At 37.2% G+C, this 26,189-nt stretch overlaps 1 protein-coding gene across 1 annotated transcript in view; it reads left to right on the forward strand.

Moving 5' to 3' along the window:
- The first annotated feature begins 481 nt into the window (after positions 1 to 481).
- LOC101896765 (zinc finger protein jing) overlaps positions 482 to 26,189 on the forward strand; it is a 219,284-nt gene continuing 193,576 nt past the window's right edge. Inside the window, exon 1 of the mRNA XM_059128816.1 lies at positions 482 to 1,405. Coding sequence (XP_058984799.1) covers positions 693 to 1,405 — 713 coding nt within the window. The 5' untranslated portion in view covers positions 482 to 692. The remainder of the gene's footprint in view (positions 1,406 to 26,189) is intronic.

Raw genomic sequence — 26,189 nt, forward strand, 5'->3', positions numbered from 1 at the left:
TTGTAAAACGAAACTCCAAGGAAAGTCAAATCGAATAAAACGCCGAAAAAAAGAACACTAAAGAATTTTCAAGTTGAAAGTGTTTTTTTTTCCAAAAAGCATAGAAACAAAAGAATTGGGTTAACTCAAAACAGAAAACAGAAAAAAAAACAAAATGGCAAACTTGAAATTTTCTTAGACTAGAGAAGAATTCAAATTCAACCAAAAACCGAGTTAAAGACAATTGGCAGATAAATTGAACATTTATTTATTTTTTTTGCAATAATTTAAACGTTAAGCGATTGCAAAACAACTAAGATTTTGTGCAAGAGTTTTGAATCTGAAAGAGAAAAAAAGGAATCGCTTTGATTCCCTTTTAAACTTAGTCAAATCCAATAATGTACTGGAATGTCAAATCACCAAGGAAAACGGCAATTGAATACTTTGAACAACCACAATAAACATTTAAGAACAATTAAACCTTTTTGAAAAAACCATAAGCACCTTTTAGCCCCTATTCCTTGAAGGCTAACACTTTTTGTTGCTTTTAAAGCAAAATCTTAAAACAATTTTCAAAAAAACACTGCTGGGCCCAACAAGAAAAAAACTGAAAGAATTCTGCTTAAAAAATGTAAATCCTAAACATCTTGAAAATTCCTTAAAAACACACACCCACACAAAACAAACGACGCGAGAAAACTACCGCCCACAAAATGTCATCTAACGCGGAAGTGTTGATGATGCCACCCCCCAAAGAGGAAACAAAAACAGAAACTAAGTCTCCGAATAGCGAACTATCGCTATTCGATCAACTCAAGAACAGTGTCGATCATAATTGTGTCAATAAAACGCCGCTGCATAATCTCACAATCACGCGTAACACCGAAGAGTCGAAAGTCGAAGAGAATTGCGCCAACAAAATATTGGCCCCACCGCCGCCATCACCCACAAAACCAAAGCCTGAATTTCAAACACCCGCAATATTTGCCTCACCCAATTCCATAAAAACGGATGGCAAACGTGCCGCCAGTGGGAAATATTCACTAAAATCCAATACCACAACACCTACGTCCAAGGATTTAACCACAACCTTAAGATCTCTTAAAAGATCTCAGCCACCACCACCGCCGCCACCAACACCATTATCTTTACTAGCCACTCAACAGCAGCAGCAACAACAAAAGACTGGTTCATCATTAGCCGTAGCTGGTGGCTTGGTGGCATCTCCATCACCCTCATCAGCGACAGCATCATCACCTGCCTCAACAGCTGTTGCAAGGCACTCATCCGGATTAGTAGCTGCCTCGGGTGCAACTGATTTAACATTACCGCATCACAACAACAACGGCAGCAGCAACAACAACAACACTAATGCCAAAAAGAAACGCTGCACCGACCGTTATGATTCCTCGGAATCTTCTGACAGGTAAGTGGGCGATTTGTTTGTTTTCAAAAAATATTTTTAGGGGTGAAAAAGCGCGGAAGATTTGTTGAAGAGTTTGAAAAAATTAAAAAATTAGCCGGGCCAAACTTTCAATACTTTTAATACCACCTTAGGGTAAAGGAAACATTAGAAGAAATGTGGCAAAAACCATTAAAATGCCGAATATCGGGAGGTATCGTTGTATGGGGGCTATACCAAATCGTGGACCTACACATGCAATGTTTCGCCAACGGAGCTAGAACCCATTATGACCTACAAATACCAATTTTCAGACAAATACGTGAAAAAAATGTGGCAAAAATCGTCAAATTACCGAATATCGGGAGGTACCGTTACATGGGGGCTATACCAAAACGTGGACCAATAATTACAATGACTCGCCACACGAACTAGGACCCATTATGACCCACAAATACCAATTTTCAGACAAATACGTGAAAAAAATGTGGCAAAAATCGTCAAATTACCGAATATCGGGAGGTACCGTTATATGGGGACTATACCAGAACGTGGACCGATATATCTCATTTTCAATACCAACCATCCTAAACACAATACCAATTGCTCTGCTAAATTTTGGCGCTCTACGTCAAATAGTGTGGGCTGTATCGTGATTTCAACCGACAGACAGACAGACAGACGGACATCATTAAACCGACTTAGAATTTTATGCTGATTATGAATATACTATATACTTTATGGGGTCTACGACGAATATGTAAGGATGTTACAAACGGGATGACAAAGTTAATATACCCTCCTTTTCAAGATGGAGGGTATAAAAAACGGAAATTTTCAAAAAGAAATGGATTTTTTTTCTAAAGTAATTTTTTTCACCAGAAAGGATAGTTAAAAGGATTAGATGAAGGTTTATTAATAAAGGATAACAAGGAAATAAGTGTGAATAATGCAGGATCACCTAAATGGTCAGAGTTTTACTCAACATTTAATTTAATGGCGCCCAACCTGGGGTCAAATATAATTTGACCTTAAATCATTGCTTATCAAAAGCAATAACAGATTTCATTAAATACTAATTGAATGGCGCCCAGTGTCAAGTGATATGACAGAAATAGGTGGACAATAAGTGTGATCTGCTGAATGGCCGGCGTTAGTGTCTCAATTTGGTTAATTTTACCCAGAAGATAATGACACATGGTATATGGCGCCCATTGTGGAGATTTAATTGGATCGTTCTCAAATAGACATAATTCAATAAATGATAAAATTGTATGCCTTAAAATTATGTGAATGGCGACCAACGTGGGGCTCTTAGATAATTGAGGCCCCAACGAAGGCGTTCCTTTAATAATGCACATCAATTATTTAAGATTTTTTAATGGCGCCCAAGGATGCTAAAGCTATAAACTTCCCATGAAGTAGTAAACGGGTTGCTTTGATGGCGCCCAACGTGGGTATTATAAGTGGGTATTTCAAATAGCGGACATCAATTGAGAATAAATGTTTAAATCTCATTGGGAGCCATTTAAGAGAATAAATCTCATACATAAAATTATGTTGCAAGAGTCAGAAATTAATCCAAATTAATCGTTGGGCGCCACTCACAAATTTTGAAAGAATGGAATTACTTTTAGGATTTACTTTAAACAAATGACATGGAAATCAAACTACATTGAAGATGAACCCTTCGTTGGGCGCCATTCAAGAAATAGATGTAGTAAGGTTAACGAACCCGAATAAAATAAATTGAAAAAAAAAAACAGATTGCTTGAATGTTATTGGGTTATGGTAAACAAATTCGAAATTATTTATATGGCGCCCAACGTGGGGTTTTTAAGGTTTTTTTAATCGCTCCCAACTATAATAGTAAAACATAAAACAACAATAGAATAGCAAAAGTTTACGTTAAAGATTTGTTTAGATGAACTCTCAGATAATTCAAGATACTTTGGGGGTCCTAATTTGATGACGTCTAAAGACATTAAAATTGGATAAAATCGGTCCCAACAGAAAAGATTGGTTGAATATTGGTAGAATGGTATCCAATTTGAAATTTATTTAAGATTTTTTAATGGCGCCCAAGCATGTTAATGATATAAACTTCCAATGCAACAGTAAAAGAGTTTCGTTTGGTGGCGCCCAACGAGAGGCTCTCAAATAATTTAAGCTAAGTGGGTATTTCGAATAGAGGACATCCGTTGAGAATACCAATGAGTACGTCTCATAGGTAGGCATTTAAGAAAATGGATCTCATAAAAGAAATTACGTTACAGGGGTCTGAAATTAATCCAAATTAAGAAAGAACTCTTCGTTGGGCGCCATCCACAAATCTTGAAGGTATGGATTTATTTTTAGATAAATAAATAAATTACTTTGGAATCAAGCTAAATTTAAGACGGACCGTTCGTTTGGCGTCATTTAGGGAAAGGACAATGAACCTGAATTGAATAAATTTATTTATTTTTACTTATGCAATTACATTTTCCGTATTACAATCTCTGCTCGAAATTTGCAAATTCCCAAAATTCCAATTTCGTCAGCTAGCCTATTTGCGAGATTTACTGTCCCTTCTATGTTTTTAAAATAAAAATAGAACATTTCTATTCTTGGAATTCATGGAAATGTCTAAAATCTAAAATTTATTACTTCACACACTTTTCTCATCATCATCATTTATTGATTGGACACATTCCTTGCCAAACTCAAATTCATAGAAAACCCCAAAATTTGTTGATATCGATAAATCGAATATGTTTATTTGTTTTGCATTTAAACACATCTATTTCAATTGGAAACTATGAAAATTTAAAACACGGTCTTTTTTATTACAAATTTCATCTTCTATTTCCAATTTTTGTTAATTTGTTTGTTTTTCGTTCCCGCACTTCGGTGTGTGTGTGCGTCTGTGCCCAAAGATCTAAGGAAAACAATTGAATTAAAAGACGTACACATTTCTTGAAATAAAATAAAAACTACAACAAATAAATAAATAGAAACAAAAAAACTAAATACGAGAAAGTATGTAAGAAACCACGTACATACAGTGAGACATGCATACACATGGTCGTATGACTGTAAACTATATATTTAGATATTCTTAAAATATATACATACAATATGTATGTAGATATGTGTGTTTATGTAGCAAAAAAAAAAAAATAAAAAAACTATATAGTTTTTTTATAGTTGTGAGCTTTATATACCATTAGCGTCTAAAGTGGGTACATGAGTTGGAATAGTTTCCCATAGAGAATTTTTCTATGAGAAAACCTCCTGCCCCGCTATGCACACCTTCTCGTCTTCTATGAGAAAACCTTCTCTGGTCTTCTATGAGAAGACCAACTCTGGTTGCCTGCCAAAACGAATATTGTTTCTAGACAGTAAATTCTCTACTTTCTGTGTCTGAATCCTAAACTATACCTTTTTTTTTCAAGAAAACAAGTAAAAAAGTATCGGTCAGTTTTTGCCGACAGATGTATACCTTCAGCCAATGTTCGATAATTTAAAAATATTTTGATATTCAAAATTTTGAGCATCTGTGAGGTAGGTAACATAAGCAGCGGACCGATATTCTCAATTTTCCCACCAGACCTAACACTGACGCAAATATTAAGATATGCAAAGTTGGTGCAAAATCGGATTATAGTTTTTCTTTCTATTTCAAAAAATATGTATTTTTTGAAAATTTCAACCATTTGTGGGGCAGGTATCAGAAGGAGTGGACCGATATATTGCATCTTCAAACCAGACATTGGATAAATATAAATATTGGGATATGTGAAATTTGAAGACAACCGGAATCTTACATCACATTTTATGAGAGTTGTAATTATGCAAAATTTTGACCATTTGTGGGGGAGGTACTTGATGGGGTGGACCGATATCGTCCATTTTCACACCTAACCTAACACTGACGCAAATATTAAGATGTGTAAAGTTCGAGCGAAATTGGATTATCCTTTCACTTTCTGTGCAAAAAATATATATTTTCAAAATTTCGACCTTTTGTGGGGGAGGTACCAGAAGGAGTGGACCGATACATTCCATTTTCACACCAGACCTTGGGCTAATAAAATTATTGGGATGTGTGAAATTTGAAGACTATCGGAATCTTACATCACATTTTATTAGAGTTTTAATTATTCAAAATTTTGACCCTTTGTGGGGGAGGTACTTGAAGGAGTGGACCGATATTGTTCATTTTCGCACATGAAGTAGCACTGATGAAAATATTAGGATTCGCAAAGTTCGAGCAAAATCGGATTATTCTTTCTCTTGCTGTGCAATAAATTATTCTCTTTGAAAATTTTGACATTTTGTGGGGGAGATACCAGAAGGAGTGGACCGATGTTGCCCATCTCCAGACTCGATCTAAGTTTAAGAAAAATATTACGATGTACCAAGTTTGGATCAAATCGGATACTCCCTTCGAGAGTTATCGTGCGCACCAGCCAGCCAGACAGACGGACGGATGGACATCGGTAGATAGACTCCAAATGTTCTGAAACGGATATGGTCCAAAGAGACCTAGGGTCTACCGTATCAAATGACCGTATCAAATGATATATACCCTCTGAGGCCATATGGCTGAGGGTATAATAAACAAACATTCCTCTTGGTCTCCCTTCCAAAAATCACATATGTACCTTAGATCCCTAATCTCCACATGACTTTAACATCCAACTAAGAACCAAATTATGTATCCTCATGTCGTCTTCGAAAATACTCAAAACACTGCTCTGCGTTCGGCTGGCTGATTCTACTACTACTTCATGACAGGCAATAAATTCATTACACTTCGCAAAGCGACAGAGTAAAAATAAATTGAGGAAGTATTTTCCATTTTCTTTTTCATCAAATCTTTATCGCAATTCTGTGTGTGTGTGTAAAGCTTCGTCGTCGTCTGACGTCGGGCTAAAGTCTAATGCAACTAACACAACTCGTGTAACAATGACACTTTGGCAAACCGGCGAAACAAATAGACTGTCAGCCGGCTCGTCAGTCATGCACTGCAAAATGCAATGAAACAGCATTTATTTTGTACACAAACATCTAACGCCAAATTGCAGGAAGGGAGAGAGAGAGAGCTGGGGGGGTTTCTGGTGGACCGAGGCAGTCAACGCCTACACTCCTAATGCTGTCGCTTCAATGTCTGTGATATTTGCCAAATTCGCTTTGTCATAGAAATGTGCCAGTCAGCAAGCGAAACAAACAAACGAATGAAACAAGGGGCTGGCAGGCGGGTGAGTGAGAGACGGACTCACTGACTGACTGAGTGTGTGCCAGCGATAGCTTATTTAAATATGAATAATTGCTTGAGAAAATAGAAAAAATAATAAACTATCCGAGGAGATGAATTGTGTTAATAGGGTGTTGTAAAATCAAATGGAAACAATTTTTTACAACATTTTTTTAGAGAGAGAGAGAGAGAGAGAGAGAGCGCGAGAGAGGCTGGACTTCTTGAATTATGGAAAACATTTTGTTTTGCCTGGCTTAAAAAAAAAACTTTGGAAAACCTTTAAGTTTCGGGTATGGCGCCCAACGAGGGGCTTACAGGTACATTGAATACATTTTTTCAGCCATGTGGCTAGAGAGGGTATATATCATTTGATACGGCCAAACCATGCCTTATCGAAATAACGATTTTAGACCCTAAGTCTCTATGGACCAAATCCGTTTCAGGACATTTGGAGTCGATCTAGCTTTGTCCGCCCGCCCGTCTGTCTGTTTGGCTGGCTGGTGCGCACGATAACTCTCGAAGGGAGTATTCAAACTTGGTGCATTGTAATATTATTGTCAAACTTAGATCGAGTTCAGAGATGGGCAATATCGGTCCTCCTTCTTCTGGTACCTCTCCCACAAAAGGTCGAAATTTTCAAAAGATATGTTTTACTTCACAGACAGAGGAAGTATCATTCGACTTTCTTGCAACTTTGCAAATCTCAATATTGGCATCAGTGCCAGGGCAGGTGAGAAAATGGACAATATCGGTCCATTCTCACCCACAAAAGGGTTAAAATTTTGAATAATTATAACTCTTTTAAAATGTAAATTAAGAGTCTGATTGTCTTCAAATTACACACATCACAATATTTTTAATAACCCAAGGTCTGGTGTGAAGATGGAATATATCGGTCCACTACTTCTGGTACCTCTCCCATAAAGGGTCAAAATTTTGAACAACCATGAAGCTCATAAAAAACGAAATTAACATCTGATTCCATTCTGACTTGGTAGATCTCAATATTTCCATCAACACTATATCCAATATAAATATGGTAGAGATCGGACCATTCCTTCTGGTACCTCCCCCACAAAGGTTCAAAGTTTTGAATAACCAAAACGATTATAAAATCCAAAATAAGCATCAGGTTCTCTTCATATTTCAAACATTCCATTATTTCTACAAAAACAACATCTGCTGTGAAGATGGAATATATCGGTCCACGCCTTCTGGTATCTCTCCCACAAAGGGTCAAAGTTTTGAATAACCATGAAGCTCATAAAACGGGAAATTAACATCCGATTCCATTCAGACTTGGTACATCTCAATATTTCCATCAACACAAGATCCGTTATAAAGATGGTAGAGATCGGATCATTCCCTCGGGTACCTCCCCAACAAAGGTTCAACGTTTTGAAAAACAAAAACGATTATTAAATCCGAAATAGGCATCCGGTTCTCTTCATACTTCACATATCCCATTATTTCTACTAACACAAGATCTGCTGGGAAGATGGAATCTATCGGTCCACTTCTTCTGGTACCTGTCCCATAAAGGGTCAAAATTTTGAATATCAATGAAGCTCATAAAACGCGAAATTAACATCCGATTCCATTCAGACTTGGCAAATCTCAATATTTCCATCAACACAAGATCTGTTAAAAATATGGGAGAGATCGAATTAATCCTTCTGGCACCTCCCACACATAGGGTTCGAAATTTTGAAAAACAAATTTCACATATACAAACCTTTTTGCTAACACAAGATCGGTTGTGAAAATGATATAAATCTGCGAACCCCTCTGGTGCATCTTACATAATATCAGACTCATTAAATACATTTGTTCGAGTTTATTTTTAAGCTAAATGAGGTCCAACGAGACTATTTTCCAAACAAAGTCTTATGAATGGAAAATCATGAAGATTAATGGAATGGCGCCCAACGAGGGTTTTTTGGTTATTATGCTGTAAATAACCATTTTTTATATATTTTGTATGTATATATTTTTATTGAATTATTGCTTTCTTCAGATCTTATTTCATAAAATGCTGAACGCTCTACTTCATTAGCCACAGCTCAGTTGTGTTACCAAGTAAACTCTTCTGCTAATTAGTTAGAAAACCATTTAGAATTTTTCTCTATTAAGACCGGATGAGTAGTCTTCTTTTTTTCTCCGCAAAAAAAAAAACGCACCGTTTATTTAAGCTTCCGTGTGAAAATTGCAGAGAATATTTCACACAACGAGTGGTATGTTAACGAGAAGTTTTTCTTTCCTTCTTTCTTTCCCGACTCGTACATGACAATCGCTGGGGAAGTGAACAATCTGGAGGCAGCCTAAGAATCATGACAAGTGTTGTAAAACTAAAATAGATTCATTTAACTGAAGACATATCAACCAATGTAAGGCAGGGTTATTGCTAAGACTGTTGCTGTGTTTTCTTTTCGGGAAAACTCCTTCTTTTCTGCTTTGGTCGCAATTCTTATGGGCAGGGAAAAAAGTAAGACCAAAAGCCCAGGTAATTTCAAACCAAGTCACTTTACTGGAAAACTAAACTGACTACCAGCTCTTAGCCAAGTTTAGCAAAAGGAAACATAGAAATCGTTTTGTTTGGCAGAGGAAAATGGGGGAAAAACATGAAATGAAACAAAAAAACTACAGCGATGATAAAAGAGATGATGGAAAAAGTAAAGCACTTCAGCGGAATGCTAAAAGAAAGAGAAATGGCAAACAAGATAAAGGAAAACAGAGAACAGTGAATGAAAAGCTACATAAAACAAAAAGGGTTACTGGATAATAGAAAAATCAACAGCCAGGAAAATAAGTGTATTCCCACACTTGCAGTGGTGCTTGAGAAGGCGGCACATTGCACCACAACACTCCGTGTGTCGGTTTACTTAGTTAATATGGCGACAGCGACACTGCCTCCCCGCAACATGTCTCTCCGTTTGGGTTTTTCCAAACAAAATGCCTGGATGGATGGATGGATGACTTGGGGGTCTTGCTGGCATGTTAAAAACTCTCAACCGTTCGACGCCCTCTAATGGCTTAACACCACCCATCCTGCTTAGAAGTTGTTGAGTTTTTATGCAAATATTTCTTGGTTACATTCTAAGTGCTTAGCTGGGTTTATTTAAAAACTTTGTGTAAACAAGCCGACTTACACATATGCTTACTTCGGGCTCACTGGCAGAACGATGGACGGACTGACGATGGGGCAGACAGACGGATGTTTGAAAAGCCAGCCATCCAACCAGCAGACATGAATTATTAAGCAAAGAGGGATTTTTGTGCAAAATTAATTTGCTAAAAGTTTAGCCACCTTTCCATGGCCTCTGCTGCCATAAATGGTTTACATGACTGTTCTTCAAGTTACAAAATTTTCCATAATTGTAAATTGCTTGGGAGAGGGGAAAACTCACAGCAGATACTACACTTAATATTCAAAGACAGAAGTTAGGCATTTAAATTAGATAAAATATTGTTGGGCAATCCATGCACACTCCTCTTGGATATGAGGCAGTTACAGAGGGGAAGGTTAAACATTTAAGAAGTATGCAAAGGTAAGGTTTTAAAAAATTCGCCTTAGAAGGGTACGATGCGTGTAAAGAGACCCTTGGCGCTGATATTAGAAGCAAGCTCTAGGAAATGGTAGGAAGCGTAAATTGAGGTACTCTAAAATTTCAAACATTTTCAACTAATGGAACGCCATCTATATTTGGGAATCTGAAAATAGCAAAGGCAACAACCAGTTGAATTCACAACAATAGCATTGACAAACCCCTGAAGACATAGCTATCCTGTGATAATAGATGGCAATGTGATAGGTACTATTCCTCCATTTCCATTCTACTGATCATTTAACTCAGAAAATTTTTAGAAATCTGAGCAGGATTTGTTAGAAAGAAATTTTTGTTAAAATCAAAGTTCTTGACAGTTTAGTTAAAAAATTGTCCGATTATTCCTTTGAGAAAATATTCAAAAAAATCTTTTGTTTGGGCACTGATAATACTTTAAAATTACGGGTATTAGAAAAATGATCTTTAAAATTCCAGAGATTTGGTAGCACCTGGGACGTCTGCTTTTCTAGAAGCTATAGTTCTCTGAAGTTCGTGAATAAAGTCTGGAAGTCGTTCAAATAGTTATATCAACAATTTCCAGGCACCTGCAAATTTTGTTCTTCTTGAAGCATTAATTCTCTGAAGTTTGTGAATAAAGCCCGGAAGTCGTTCAAATATTTATCTTATTAATTATAGGTCTAGAGATCTGACTGGCCTTGAAAGATCCGTAGTCATAACTCAGAAAATTCTGCAAAGTTAATCATAAACCAGGTTATAACCTCGGACAGTTTTTGAGTATGTTATATCATATAGCTTTGACAGTCTTGAAAGACATTTTTCAAACAAAATTTTCGACTATAGCTTCTCAAGATGTATTAGTTAGAAAATCTAAAAACACGTCTAAATGATGCATAGAAATCTACTGATATTGTCTTTAAAGTCCTTACAAAAAATCTAGATGTATAGTTCTTATTGCTATTCTTCAAGAGTATTTTTAAATTTTGCGAAAAATATTCTCAAAAACCTCACTAATATCTCTCATAGTTTATAAAAAAGTTCGCGAAACCTGTATGAAAGGACTGACATGTAGGTGGATTTAAAACGCTTAAAAGTAGCTCAGACGTCAACCACAATACGATAAAGTGGGGACTCTGGTTTTGATTCATTCTCTTCAACAAAAACATGGGAGACCTAGCAATTCATCCGAATAATAGATTCAAGATTAGAGCTTAGAAAGTTATTTGAAAAGTATACCACCAATCTCGAAAAGAATCCCATGAAATCCGCACTTATATTGTTGATCGTTCATAAAAAAATCTCAAAAACCTGTATCAAGAGACTGATATGTAGATGGCCTGAAAACGTCTTAAGTCGTCTTAGACTTCAACAGAGAGTGTTGATTATGGTATCGAATTTTTTTCTTCAACAATAGTACAGAAGATATGGAATTAATATTTGTTCGTTAGTCTATTCTACGTTCCTGAAAGAACCGAGTGCCAAGGTCCATTAGCTCAGTTGATTTTATAGCAACTTTAAAGCCAATATAACAAGATTAGCCTAAAAGTTTGGAAAATCGCGCCATCTATTGTTGAAGTTGGTAGCGTTAACCCATTAAGAAACAGAGTACAATTTTAACACCGTACAAATATGGCTTCATTATTTTCTAGGCATGATTTTTCCATGGGATTCAGGACATCAGAGATATGGTATGCGGTAATGCTGTAATGAGTTTAGATTAGCAATGACTACAACCGCATGCAATGACATGTAGATGTCGTTGCCAAAAGATGATTTTTTCCCATTAACCACTGTAGACAAAGCAGAGACTCTGGTTTTGATTTTTTTCTCTTCAAAAACAATACAGAGAAAGAATATTCTCATTCGTTTGACATTAGATTCTTTGCTTCAAAAATACTCTATTGTAAAGCTGATATAACTAAGTCAACTAAAATGCATAGAAAAGCGCCATCTATTGTTGAAAACTGTTTGAATGCCTGAAGAAATAACATCAAAACATTTTCAGCCTTAGAACTGCATTCATTTTTTCTAGACACGTGTTTTAGGGTATTCCTGGGCAACTTTGACACGCAATGCACAGTGGGTTGATATTAGCAAGGATCATGACCGCATGGAAATGACATGTAGAGGTCGTTTCCAAGATTTAATTCTTTTACCGTTTTCTTACATCAGGTTAATCAGGTTTTAACCTCGTTATTGGCATTTGCTTATTTTTTTTTCGAAAATGTTATGGATTGAAATTAGCAAAGATTCCAACCGCATACACATGACATGTAGAGGTCGTTGTAAATATATTATATTTTGAATCCTCAGCCATATTACTAATGAGGTTATATATATTGTTGCCTCATCGAAATAACGGTTTTAGACCCTAGGTCTCTTTGGACCAAATCCGTTTCAGGACATTTGGAGTCGATCTAGCGATGTCCGTTTATCTGGCTTGCGCGCACGCTAACTCACGAAGGGTCTAAGCTTGGTACATCGTAACATTTTTATCAAAATTAGATCGAGTTTGGAGATGGGCAATATAGGCCCCACAGAAAGAGAAGTGATAATCCGATATTGTCAAACTTTACAAATCCTAAAATTTACATCAGTGCTAGGTCAGATGCGAAAATATTGAACCTTTGTAGTGGAGGTAATTGATGGAGTGGACTGATACTCCATCAATTACCTCCACTACAAAGGTTCAATATTTTGAATAATTATAACTCTTATAAAATGTGATGTAGGTGTCCGACTGTCCTAAGAATGACTTGTAAACCATAATATCCCATTTAAATATACCAAGGGACCTAGCTGGTGCCCCAAAGTACAACCATTTTAGCCGAAAATTATAAAACGTGAATAGCCCCCAATTAGCCCCCACTTGAAAAATAGAATAAAACAGCAAATGTTTCCTCTATTTACTTTCTTCAAGTAAAGCCAATAATTTACGATAGCCGAAAGCTCTCAATAACTTAGCGATGACAGTTTATGGTTTTGGGAAGTGATGATGACAGCGACGAGGCCAAAGTCATTAAAAAATGGTGATATTTATGTGCGAATGAATGTTGTTGTTGGTGTTTGCTGTCGTTGGCATTTGCAATCATTTGGAGAATTTAAATTGCACTCACACACAAATTGTGATACTCATGCCTTCTCCCTCCACTACGCGCAAACACCCTACACAACACTCATTAATTTTGGGGCATACATGGCGTATACGTCATGTTAGCAAACACATTTCTCTCTACAGAGCGCTCTCTCTGTGTTTTCTTTAAAGGAATTTTTAAAGAGCCACACATAGAGCATATCAGCAAGAGTTGGGGAAGGAGAGAGAACAGAAGAGAGACTATAATTTGTATTGAATTATTTGTTTTAGAAAAGAAAAGGAATCAAGAAAAAAAGCGGCGCGCTTCTTCCGTGTTTATTTTGGCACATTTGTGTTGTTGCTGTGTGATGCCTATGGCAGTAGGGAAGGGAGGGGTGGCGTATGATAAACAAATTCATGCAAATTTATCTAAAATACATGTGTTTGCAGCACAAGGTGTGTGTGTGTGCACCTCAAGTGTTTATTATTTTGCTTTCATTTGTTATTAATTTGCTGTTGTTGTTGTTAACTTGCACGACGGCATTTTGTTGTTGTTTCACTCACCGTTTGTGTGGGGGGTGGACACACTCTCTGAAACTCATACAAATACCAAAAACAACAATCCATACATACATGTAAGAGAGTGTGAAATTGTATTGAAGGTCATTGAACCATTTGGATATTATCACGACAACGATGACGATGCCGAGCCGTATGAAGATGACGATGATGATGACAATGGGGGGAATAATGAAAACGATAATAATGAAGAAGATGTTAATGGATTTTTTTTGGGGGGATGAAGAACAATTTAAGAAACGTCATCGTTGTGGTGTGTTTGCTTTTTTCACGAATAGGAGAAAGAATATTAGCACGGGACTTAATGACATTATTAGTATAATCATCATCATCATAATAATGATAATAGCGATCATCATAATGACATTTTACCTTATTCACAAGAAATACTATTTGATAAAGCAATAAACATTTAATCTAATAATGACAAATATGCCTTGAGCTACAACAGCAACAAAAACACCAACCGCTATTAAATGGAATCTCTGCAATTCTAGATATCTTCTACATGTTTCTCTGTGTTGTTGTTGCTGTGGGTAAAGCTCGTGATTTGAATTTATAGAACAATTTGAATGGCTAAGTTCTTCACACACACACACGTTGATATACATACGGACACACGTGCAAAACGGGATGCTCCAGTAAACGTGTGTGTGTATGAGTGAGTTGTGTCTGCTGTGTTTGGTTGATTCGATTCAACCGTTACACTTGATTACCTTCCTTGTGTTATTATTCATTACGTGAACTTGGGGAGCGGTGGCTACCCATTTGAGGGTATTTTAAAAGTGTCATTCATTGCTAATTAGAAATATGAGCTGCGCTGTGTGTTTGGATACATTAGGGTGTAACGCATTTGTACTTTGGGAACAAAATTTGATATTTTTGATTGGGGGGATACCCATAACAAAATAGATTTTTAGACGCTTCGAAAAAAAAATAATAGTGTCAGTCGGTTTTGCCGACAGATGTATACCCCCAGCCTTGAGTTATGATTATTTACACTGATGACCCTTTTTGGGGGGAGGTTCCGAGGCAGCTGGCCAATATTGTCTAATTCGTATCTGACCTAAGTCTGATATAAATATTACAACGTGCCATATTTGATCTATATCGTTTACTTTCTATACTTTATATGAGATATGTGCAAATTTTTGAAGGAAATATGCGTGAGTTACTAGATATAGACCGGTTACATGAAGCGGACCGAAATATACCGCTTCATGTAATGCAGATAAAAATATTGGTATGTGAACAATTTAAAGGAAATCGAACATTTACAGTTTGAGAAAAAAAACTGCAACAAAGTCAAGCGCCATAATTTTTACACTTTTTTTAAATTTTATTGAATGAAAGCAAAAAATGTCGGAAATTGCATCAAATTTTAGAAAATTTTAGATTTTTTAGAAATTTTTTTAGAAGTTTAGATTTGTTCGAATTGGTCACATTTGGAACGAATTATGGCCCTCAAACAGCCAGTGAAACCGTCACACGCTGCTCGATTGTGGCTCTGCGGTATTTTGGCCCATTCCCGGCGTAGCGCTTGCTTGAGGTGATCGACACTTCGGTACTTTTTAGTGCCAACCTTGCTTTTCAAAATACTCCAGACACAATAGTCCAACGGATTGGTATCCGGAGATTTTGGTGGCCATTGTGCGCTGGAAATGAAGCGAGACACCTAATTTTGTAACCATTCTTTTGGTGGCGCGTGCTGAGTCCTGATGGAATATCCAAGGTCTGCGGCCAAAATGTGTGCGTGCCCAAGGCTTTAATACACCCTCCAGAATATGTTCGCGATAATATTTGGCATTTATTCTGATGCCACGGTCGATTAATACGAGCGAAGAGCGACTATCGGCTATTATGGCGGCCCACACCATCACAATGGCCGGCTTAAGGCTTGAGTTCTAGTTGCCAACCGAAGGTGCACATTTTCAGCTGAGCTCTTTGCCAAGTAAACATGAGCGGATCATTTTGTTTGTTTACAAACTGCTGGACAACGAATGTTTTCTCATCGGAGAAAACCAAATTCGGCAGTTCACCAATTTCGATCAAGCGAAGAAACTCTTTTAGCTCTTTTGAGTCTATTTTCTTTCTGTTGAGGTGTAAGTTCATGCACTTTTTGGACTTTCAATGGCTTTACCCCGAGCTCGTTTTTCAATATTTGCTGAATGGAATATTGCGATATCTTCAGCTCACGAGCCAGTTTTCGGCCACTGCGCGCGGGTTTCGCACAAGTCGCTTCTCTACATGTCAAACCATTTCTGCTGATGTTCCTGTTTTATTTTTTCAGTCCACTTCTGTATTAAAAAAAACTCTGTTGAAACCTCTCCCAAAAACAATGTCATATATTTTATTTATGTTTAATATTTATAATCTGACCTAAATTCACCCACATTTCAAGCCCTGCAAATAAACTATTGCTCATTGCCACAATTTATTTACAAACACAAATAAATACCTCAAACCCCAAATAAAACAACTGTATATTTAGTGAAAATAAAACAAAATAAAAACACATTACAAAATTATTTCCCCGCATTTAGTTGCGGTCACTTCAAAAAAAAACCCCAAGACCTCTTTAATTTTAGTACTTCCTGGAAATGCCAGGAAACATGGCCTTACAGCAGTTTCTCAATTGTTCAACACCACCTCTCATCATTTTTATTCAGAAATTTTCTTGATAAGATTTATTTGGTTTCTTTTATGCGCTGTTGTTGTTGTTGCCTGCGTTGCTGCCCCTCAATGAGGCGTGAAATGAATATTAAATAAAGGTGTGAAATGATGAGCAAAATGCCAGTGAAAATAAAATACAAAAGGTGACTTCCATAATTTGTTTTACAACAACATAAATAAGTCATACATGTCAATTTTTGCTCACCGCTGGACTGGGATGGGATGGGAATTCTCCAAAAAGGAAACAAAGCGGCATTTGGGCTTGTTGTGATGTTGACCGATAAGGGAAAAATTTAATTAAAAAGTAACAAATTAAACAAAGGCATTTGAACTTAATTTAAATTTTAAGTGGGAGGCGGGAAATTATATAAATGTCCCAGGTACCCAGAAGTGTGGGGGAGCTATGAAGCATTTTTCCTACACATTATTATACCCCCAGCCATATGGCTTGAGAGGGTATATGTATAGTAGGCCTATGGGCAAAAGACCTTCTAAATACCTTCCCTGGACAAAAGATTTTCTATGGGGTATTTTTTGGCATAGAAGATCCTAAAGCAGAGCTTCTATGAAGAAGGAGTCTTGTTTGGTCTCAAGGCCCCTTAAGAATTCTTCCTTGGGTTGACGATCATTTACAGCTCTTCCTTGGAATGAAAGATTTCAACAAAGCCTTCTATAGACTTTAGAACTTCTTTGGGGCAGGACGACCTTCTATAGGTTTTCTGATTTTCTGGCAATACGACTTTAATATGTCTTTTTGGATAGAAGACCTTCTACAAACCTGCTATGGAAGGGAACAATTCTACGGGTCTTTAACGGCTGGAAAACCTTCTACCATTTTTGAATAGGAATCTTACTATAGGTCTTCCATATGTAGGAAGTCTGCAAGTCTTTTGTAAATAAAAGGACAACAGGAAGAAGACATATGACCAGAAGTCCCTTTGGCAAAGGCCCTTTGAATTGACGAACTTCTGCAGGCCTTCCTTAGATACAGACCAGGGAAATCTTATACAATTTTATGTATGAAGACCTTCTACATGTCTTCCAGAAGATATTCTATATATATTTTATGGACAGAAGACTTCTTATAGATCTTCTATGCAAAAAAGATCTTCTACTTAACTTCTATTGTCAGATATTCTGCAAGTCTTTCATAGAAAGAAGACCTCTTACATGTCTTCTATGGATAGAAGATTTTCTGTCATTAGAAGACCTCCTACAGATCCTTTATGCCAATATTACTTTTACAGGTCTTCTATATAAAAACTCCCTTCTATTTTACTTCTTTGTTTTAAAGAAATTCTACAAGTTTTCCAAGAAAGAAGACCTCTTATATGTCTTCCATGGATAGAAGATTTTCTGTCATTAGAAGACAATATCATTTTTACAGATCTTCAATGGATAGAAGCCTTCTATGGAGAGTTGAACTTCTGAAAGACTTCAATAGAAAGATATGACTATCTACAGGACTTCAATGGACAGAAGATCTTAGGTAGGTCTTCTTTGGAAAAGGAAATCTCTACAGGACTTTTATGTGTTTATTTTAGATATCTTCCATTAGACCTTCTTCGGCTTTCGGACAGTCCTTCCTCTTCTCCACTTACCTTCCAAACCCTCGTTTATATTTTACTTTATAATCTCTATTTAAATTCTAAATTCTACAAGTCTTCCAGGAAAGAAGGCCTCTCATATGTCTTCCATGGATACAAGATTTTCTGTCATTAGAAGACCTCCTACAGATTGTTTATGTTAATATTATTTTTACAGATCTTCAATGGATAGTTAAACTACTGAACGTTTTCAAAAGAAAGATATGGCCTTCTACATGTCTTCAATGAACTGGAGATCTTAGGCAGGTCTTTTTTGGATAGAAAATCTCTACAGGTCTTTTATGCATTTCTTCTAGATGTCATTCCTTAGGCCTTCTTCGGGACCTTCAGACAGACCTTCCTCTGCTCCACTTACCCTCCAAACCCTCGTTTATATTTCACTTGATAATCTCTTTTCCATTCCATCTCATCCAATTAAATCAATCATCCAGCCAAGTAAAAGTCCTCCTTAAGTTACATTTATGGTCGTTCATGTTTATCGAGTCTCCTGGCTATTTGTCTGTGTGAATGCCTTACACACACACACACACACACAAATATACCAGCATATTTACTTGAACTTCAGCTTGTCTTCTTTTGTTTGCATTTAAATGATTATGTTTACATGAGATTTGACTGAGTGAGTCTGTGTGCCCAAAGGTTGTGTTGATGTTGTTGTAATTTTTCTTTACATAAAATTATCTGCAATGTGGACATAACTACAACAATAATAATAAAAACCATAATAAAGACAATAACTTTAATGTTGTTAAAGTTATATTTAATAGTTCGTCAACTCCATGACTTTGGCTCGTAGGGACAACGAGTGTAGATCAGGGACGTAAAAAGAAATGCATTTTGAAACCATTTTGGATGTTGGGAGTTTCAAGTAGGATAAAATTTACTTATCGGCGGAAAGTAAACCATAAATCATAAATTTTGATATATTTCCCCGAATATCGTTGTTACAGAGTGAATATTACGTCTGCGGAGGATAAAAATATCAAATCGGATGAACTATATATGAGCCGATTTAGAACACTCATTTCCATGCTTAATTTGGTCGTATATGCAAAATTTCATACTATCTGGGCAGATATTACACGTTTGGTGGACAACAAAAAGCAAATCGGACGAAGATATATATGGGAGTTGTATTTAAATTTTGACGGATTATCTCCAATTTCAATAGGGTTCGTCATTGGGTCAAACAAATAACTTGTGCAACATTCAACGTCATCTGGATCGGGCAATAAATGCGACAAACAAAAATACATGGACGGAGGAACGGAAAGACGGCCGGACGGACGGATATACATAAATCGACTCAGAATGTGATTCTATGCAGATCATCAAAAGGAACTATGGATCTATCTCGTTTCCTTTTGCCTGTTACAAACAAATGACAAAGACGTAGTACCCTGTAAAATTAAAAGTTTGGAGATCTTTTCATATAATACCTGTGAGATTTTACCTGAATGGACTATAGTTCCTCACATTAAAGAGCTGAAGACATTTTTTTAAGAAACCCTGCGTATTTTATGTAAAACATTATTAGCTTTTTTCATAGGGACCTGTTATCTTTAATATACAGGATCGGAAGGTCAATCCCTTTGAAGACCAGTAGACCTTCTTTTTGAAAATTTGCACGTCGTCCCCTGAAATAAGAGTCAGTTCACTCCTTATGGAGAAATTTCTTTGCGGATATTGAAGGCGCTCGTCGGCACCCAAAATACAGTATCTCGAAAGACTTGTTGGTTGGTTGGATAGGTCCATAGAACTTAACGAGTACCAGGGAGAACTGTCCGTTCTTTTTTCGTAAAAGCTTCCCGCCCAGAAACTTAGATCTTCGTTTTACTTAAACTTTCCGAGAAGTTGAGTCGAAAGGAAACACTCAAATAGATCCTGTATACTGTCATAAATGTGTTGTGACGAACGCCATCTATACTTCAAATTGATAATAACACCTTTACAGGTTTTCTATAGATATAAGACCCTTTTAGAATTCTTCAAAAGAAAGAAAACCACCTGGTGGTCTTCAATAGGTACAAGACCCTCCGAGTGAGTTCAATTGATAGGAGATGGATGTTCTAAAACTATTCTTTAGTTAAAAAACCCTCTAGAGATCCAATAGTTGTATTCGATAGACGAAGAACCCTCTGTAGGTCTTCTGTAGACAGAAGTCTCTCTAGAAGCCTTCAACAGACAGAAGGGCCTCTGGAGCTCTTTAATACATAGGAGATATTTTGGAGGTCTTTAATAGACATCTAGGGGTCTTGGACGATATCCTCGAGACCTTCACTTTTAGTATAAGACCCTTAATATCCTTTCCAATAAATGAAAATTAAAAACTATTTTCCTTTACCAACTTTGAAAGTTACTTAACTTCCCACCTTCTATCTCCCCACCCCCCATTCCGATTGATCTTGCAACATTTTCTATAAATCAATGTGTTCTACACTTCTTTGCGTCCATGACAAAAGTAAATTAAAACATTATTTGTTTGCCCTCTCCATTATTTGTATTAACTTCAAAACTAACTTTGTTTTGTTATTCCCCCTCCTCCTACCCTTCCTTCGTCTTCCCTTCCCCCCACAGAATTTGAAGTCAGTCCATAGCGACAAACAACAAATGTGTGATAAACGATAACCAAACTGGCAACACAACTCTTTCTGGCTGTTAACAATAGCGCCAACAACAAATCAAGAACCCTAACAATAGCAACAACAACAACTACTACTACCACAGGCAAAAACAAGTTACAATTCCTGTTATTACATTACAATAACAATTTGAAATATGATATAAATCATCATCATCGTCGTCGTTGTCGTGGTCGTAATCATCATCATCATCATGTGGGCGATTACACAATATCATAATTCTCTTCTACCCGAAATCACAAGATACACACACACACGCACGTACACACACAGAGATATTCATACACTTAAACCAAGTCATGCAATGTAATCTCCCCCCACATTCATGTTAATGCTCCTACTCCTTCTTCACTTATTTGTTCTTTGACGAAGGGGCAGGAGAGAAGAAAGAATGAAATGCAACCGGTGAGAAATGATTGTAATTCTCTGTGTCTTGATGTCGGTTTTATTGTTGGCTAAGGAAAGTAAAATTTGCTGTGGGACGTATGGTAGGAAAAGGGAGGGGAAGGGAGAGGGAGCACAGGCCAAAGAATGGAAATACTTTTCTCAACTTTACGCTATTAACTGTCACTGGCATAACTATTACAATAGAAGCTCCGCCACCCTATTCCTCACCACAATCCCACATATAGTGTTCTCACATCCAGCAGAACACCATACAGCACCAACAGCTCCACCACCACCAACGCCATACAACGGTTATTATTAATTCAACGCAACAACAACAACTACAACGTTTTCGTATGTAATGTTACTAACGCCGATGGACGACGAAGAAAAAAGAAAAAAAAGAATATCAAATGAACACAACAACAAAAGAAAATATTCACTACAATGTTGGGACTACAAACATACCTACAGAGATGTACGTACGTACACAGAGATGTCTACATATGTATGTATTAATGTTCGCCCATAAATAAATAAATGAATAAGATTATTTTATAGCTCCACACGGCAGTTGAATATTGAATTTAACAGAGCAATAAACAGAAAAGGCCTAATGAAGTCTGGTGGGACCAGGAGATACCCTACGCAGGAAAAAAAAAGTAGTATGTTGTTCTACAGATTGGTCTCCGAAGGGTATTTTGTAAAAAGAAGACTTTCTAGAGGTCTTCCATGTTTGAAGGTGGTCAATAAATAGAAGAACTGGTCTTTTAGGAGTCGACGAGCGCCTTCAATACCACCAGAAGAGAAATAGGTACAAGTCCCTCCGGGTCTTCTATGGATGTCCTAAAATTATTCTAGACTCTAGAGGCTCAATAGATGTATTCGATATACTGAGAACCCTCTGCAGGTCTTCTGTAGACAGAAGTCGCTCTAGAGGCCCTCAACAAACAGAAAGTCCCCTGGAGGTATGAAATAAATTGAAGGGAACCTCTCTAGTCCCTTCTATAAACAGAAGACCCTAAAGGAATAGAAAACCCTACGTAATTTTTCTCCTCATGGGGAAATTTCTCTTCCTGAGCATATTGAAGGTGCTCGTCGGCTCCTTAAAGACCAGTATCTGGAAAGATTTGTAGGTTTCATATAAGAATTGGTCCATAGAACTGAACGAGTACCAGAGAGAACTGTCATCTACTTTTTTTCTGAAAAGATTCCCGTCCAGAACCTAGATCCTCGTCTCACTTGTACTTTCCGAGTAGTTGAGTCGAAAGGAAACTCTCAAATAGATCCTTTATAGAATCAACATGCGTTTGTAACAGATAAGATACCTTAGGGATCTTCCATGGGTAACAGACCCTGTAGAGGTACTTCTCTTCTATAAACGGTAGTCCCTATAGGCATTCTGTGGACAGAATATCTTCTAAATCTTTTCAATAGACGGAAGACCCTCCAGGTCTCTTCTCAAGATCGAATACCTTCAAAAGGTCTCCAATAGATAAGACACTCTGGATATCTTTAATTGATAGAAGACCCTCTAGATGTCACCTAGACGACTTTAATAGACAAAAGACCCTCCAGAGGTATGTTACTGACTGATGACTTTCTGTAGACCTCCAATTGGTAGAATTCACTCTAGAGGTCTTAGAGACCTCCTGTAGATAAGAGACCTTCTAGGAGCCGTTTAGAGATTTTCTGAAGGTAGAAGACCCTCTAGAGGCTATCTATTAGCAGAATATATCTCGTACTAATAGAAGTCCCTCTAAAGGTTTTCTATAGTTAGAAGACATAGAGGTCTTTAATTGGCACGAGATTCTCGGAAATTCTTCTATTGATAAGAACATCTTTACAGGCCTTCTATAAATGGAAAAAGCTGTAGAATCCTTCAAAAAAAAAAAAAAAAAATCTGGTGGTCTTAATTAGGTACAAAAACCCTCCGGGTGTTTTCAATCGACAGAAGTCTTTCTAAGGATATCTGGAAAACATTCTATAAAAGACCCTCAAGAGACCCAATGGGTGTCTTCGATAGACCAAAGATCCTCTAGAGATCTTCTGTATACAGAAGTCGCTCTTTAATAGAGAGAATAGAAGATAGAATAAAAAATTTGAGGTGCTCTGGAGGTCTTTAATAGGAAGAAGGCATTTTGGAGGTTTGAACGAAATGCACGAAAGGTGTTCTTTAGGTTCAAGAGCCTGTGGAGGTCTTCAATTAATAGAAGACCCTCCAGATGGGTCATAGATCAGAGGTCCTTCAGAGGTCTACCATAGATAGAAGACACTTTAGGCGTTTTCAATTAACAGTTAAACATCTAGGAGTCTTCAATAGATTGAGAACCCTATAGCTGTTGCATATAAGTTCATCTAATGGTATTCAATTAATGGAAGACTCTGTTGTGGTCCTCTGAAGATAGAAGGACACTTTAGAGGTCATCAATAGACCGTGGGTCCTCCGAGGTCTTTAATAGAAACAAGACTGAGAATAGACCGAATATCCTCTAGAGATTTTCTACAGATAGAAGAGCCTCTAGAGGTCCTCTATAAACAGAAGACTCTCCAGAGAAATAGACATAATAACTTCCAGGGATTTTCTGTACACAGAAGAGCCTCTAAAAATGGTCTCTAAACCGAGGATACTCCAGAGGCCTTCTATGGACAGAAGATCTTTCAGACGTCTTCTATAAGCAGAAAACCCTCTAGAAAGTTTCCTTTAGATGGAGATTCCTCTAAAGGCCTTCAATTGGTGATCTTTAATAGAAACAAGACCGAAAAGGGACAGAATAGCCTCTAGGGATTTTCTATAAACAGAAGAGCTTCCGGAAGTCGTCAATAAACAGAGGACACTCATAGGGGTATTTTATAGACAGAAGATCCTCCAAACAGAAGACCCTCTAAAAGTTTCCTTTAGATGGAGATTCCTCTAAAGGCCTTCAATTGGCAGATGCTTCTTGAGGACCCTTTGGAGGTCTTCTTAAAATAGATGTTCATCTAATGGTATTCAATTGTTTAAATATCTTGTATATGGTCCTCCAGGGCCTTTAATAAAAACAAGACCGAGAATAGAAAGAGTAACCAATGGGGATTTTCTATAAACAGAGGACACCCATAGAGTTCTTCTAAAGACAGAAGATCCTTTAGCTGCAGATATCTATTTTCGCTCATTTTTACCCCACTGTGCCTCCACCAAACAATGATTGTGTGTTTGGATACAACTTGTAAATTCGGCCGAAGAGTGCTTCGTTGTATGTGCGCGCATATGTTTGTGATAGGTTTGAGAATTTATGAGTATTCCACGCAATGATTGAAGTCAATATCACAAAAACACAATAACAACAACAACAACGACGACTACGACAACCAGAACCCCATATAAACCATTTGAACATTGAAGCTATTGAAGACCCCTTCCAACAAAAAAAGAAGTGAGTGCCTGTGAATGTGTGGACAAGTGAATATCGCGCGTCCGTAGTATGTCTGGCAACAGCGGCAACAACAACAAGGGCGAACATTTTCAAACCAAAAAAAAAAAAAAGAAAAAAGATAAACGACACTTTTAACCATTGATAGTTGGTCACTATCTTTTATAGGTGGCAAAAGAAATGGGGAGTGTTAAGTTCAGATGTTCTTAATTTAATTTTTTTAAACAAATATTTTTGAAAATACTTTTAATATAACGGGAATTCAAATTCCTTTCTTTTTTGATAATGAAACTTGCAAATATATCATTCTACAGCCTCGTAAATATTTTATGACGAACGCCATATATACCTTAATTTACATATGTTTCTTCTGTTTATACCCTACACGCTTTTATGGTGCACCAATCGTGCAATATCAGCTGAAACGTTATGGAATTTTGCATATATGACCAAATTTAGTCTGGAAATAATTATGCCAAATTTGATCGAAATCGGTTCAGATAAAGCTATAGCTCCCATATATATTCTTCATCCGATTTGATATTTTTGTGCTCCGCAGCCGTAATATGCACTCCGTATCAACGATATTCGGTGAAATATATCAAACGCGGCTCAGAAATACCTTGGCTAAATTTCATCGAGATCGGTCCAGATTTGGATATAGCTCCCATATATACCTTCGTCCGATTTGCCTTTAATTGTGCACCAAACGTGTAATATTAGCTCAAATGGTATGGAATTCAGCACTTACGACCAAATTGAGCCTAGAAACAAGTATGTCAAGCCACTCGACCGACAGCTGTTAAAAATATTCCAGTGACAGCTCATTATATTGTTTACAAGCGTTGTATATCGAAACTCGCGTCGCAGTGGCGTAAAATGGCTCGTTCGGCAAATATTGAAAAATGAGTTCGGAGTAAAGCCATTGAAATTCCAAAAAGTGCAAGAACATACAACAGAAAGAAAATATACTCAAAAGAGCTAAAGAGTGCTTCGCTTGGCCGAAAGTGGTGAACTGCCGAATTTGGTTTTCTCCGATGAGAAAACATTTGTTGTCCAGCAGTTTGTAAACAAACAAAAGAGGTCAGATGAAAATGTGCTACTTCGGTTGGCCACCAGAACTCAAGCGCCGGCCATGGTGATATAGTGTGATGGTGATGACCATAACAGCCGATGGTCGCTCTCCGCTTGTATTAATCGACCGTGGCATCAGAATAAATGCCGAATATTCTGGAGGGTGTATTAAAGCCTTGGGCACGCAAACATTTTGGCCGCAGACCTTAGACATTCCAAAAGGACTCAGCCACATCGCACTCAGCACGCGCCAAGAATGGTTACAATATGAGGCTTCTCGCTTCATTTCCAGCGCACAATGGCCACCAAAATCCCCGGATACCAATCCGTTGGGCTATTGTGTTTGGAGTATTTTGGAAAGCAAGGTTGGCACTAAAAAATACCAAAGTGGCGATCACCTCAAGAAAGTGCTTCGCCGGCAATGGACCAAAATACCGCATAGCAATATTCGGGCAGCGTGTGACGGTTTCATTGGCCGTTTGAAGGCCATAATTAGTGCCAAAGTTGACCAAATCGAACAAATCTAAACTTATTCTAAAATTTGATGCTATTTCC

Source organism: Musca domestica, unplaced genomic scaffold (assembly GCF_030504385.1).
Source record: "Musca domestica strain aabys unplaced genomic scaffold, Musca_domestica.polishedcontigs.V.1.1 58, whole genome shotgun sequence".
NCBI classification, from domain to species: domain Eukaryota; kingdom Metazoa; phylum Arthropoda; class Insecta; order Diptera; family Muscidae; genus Musca; species Musca domestica.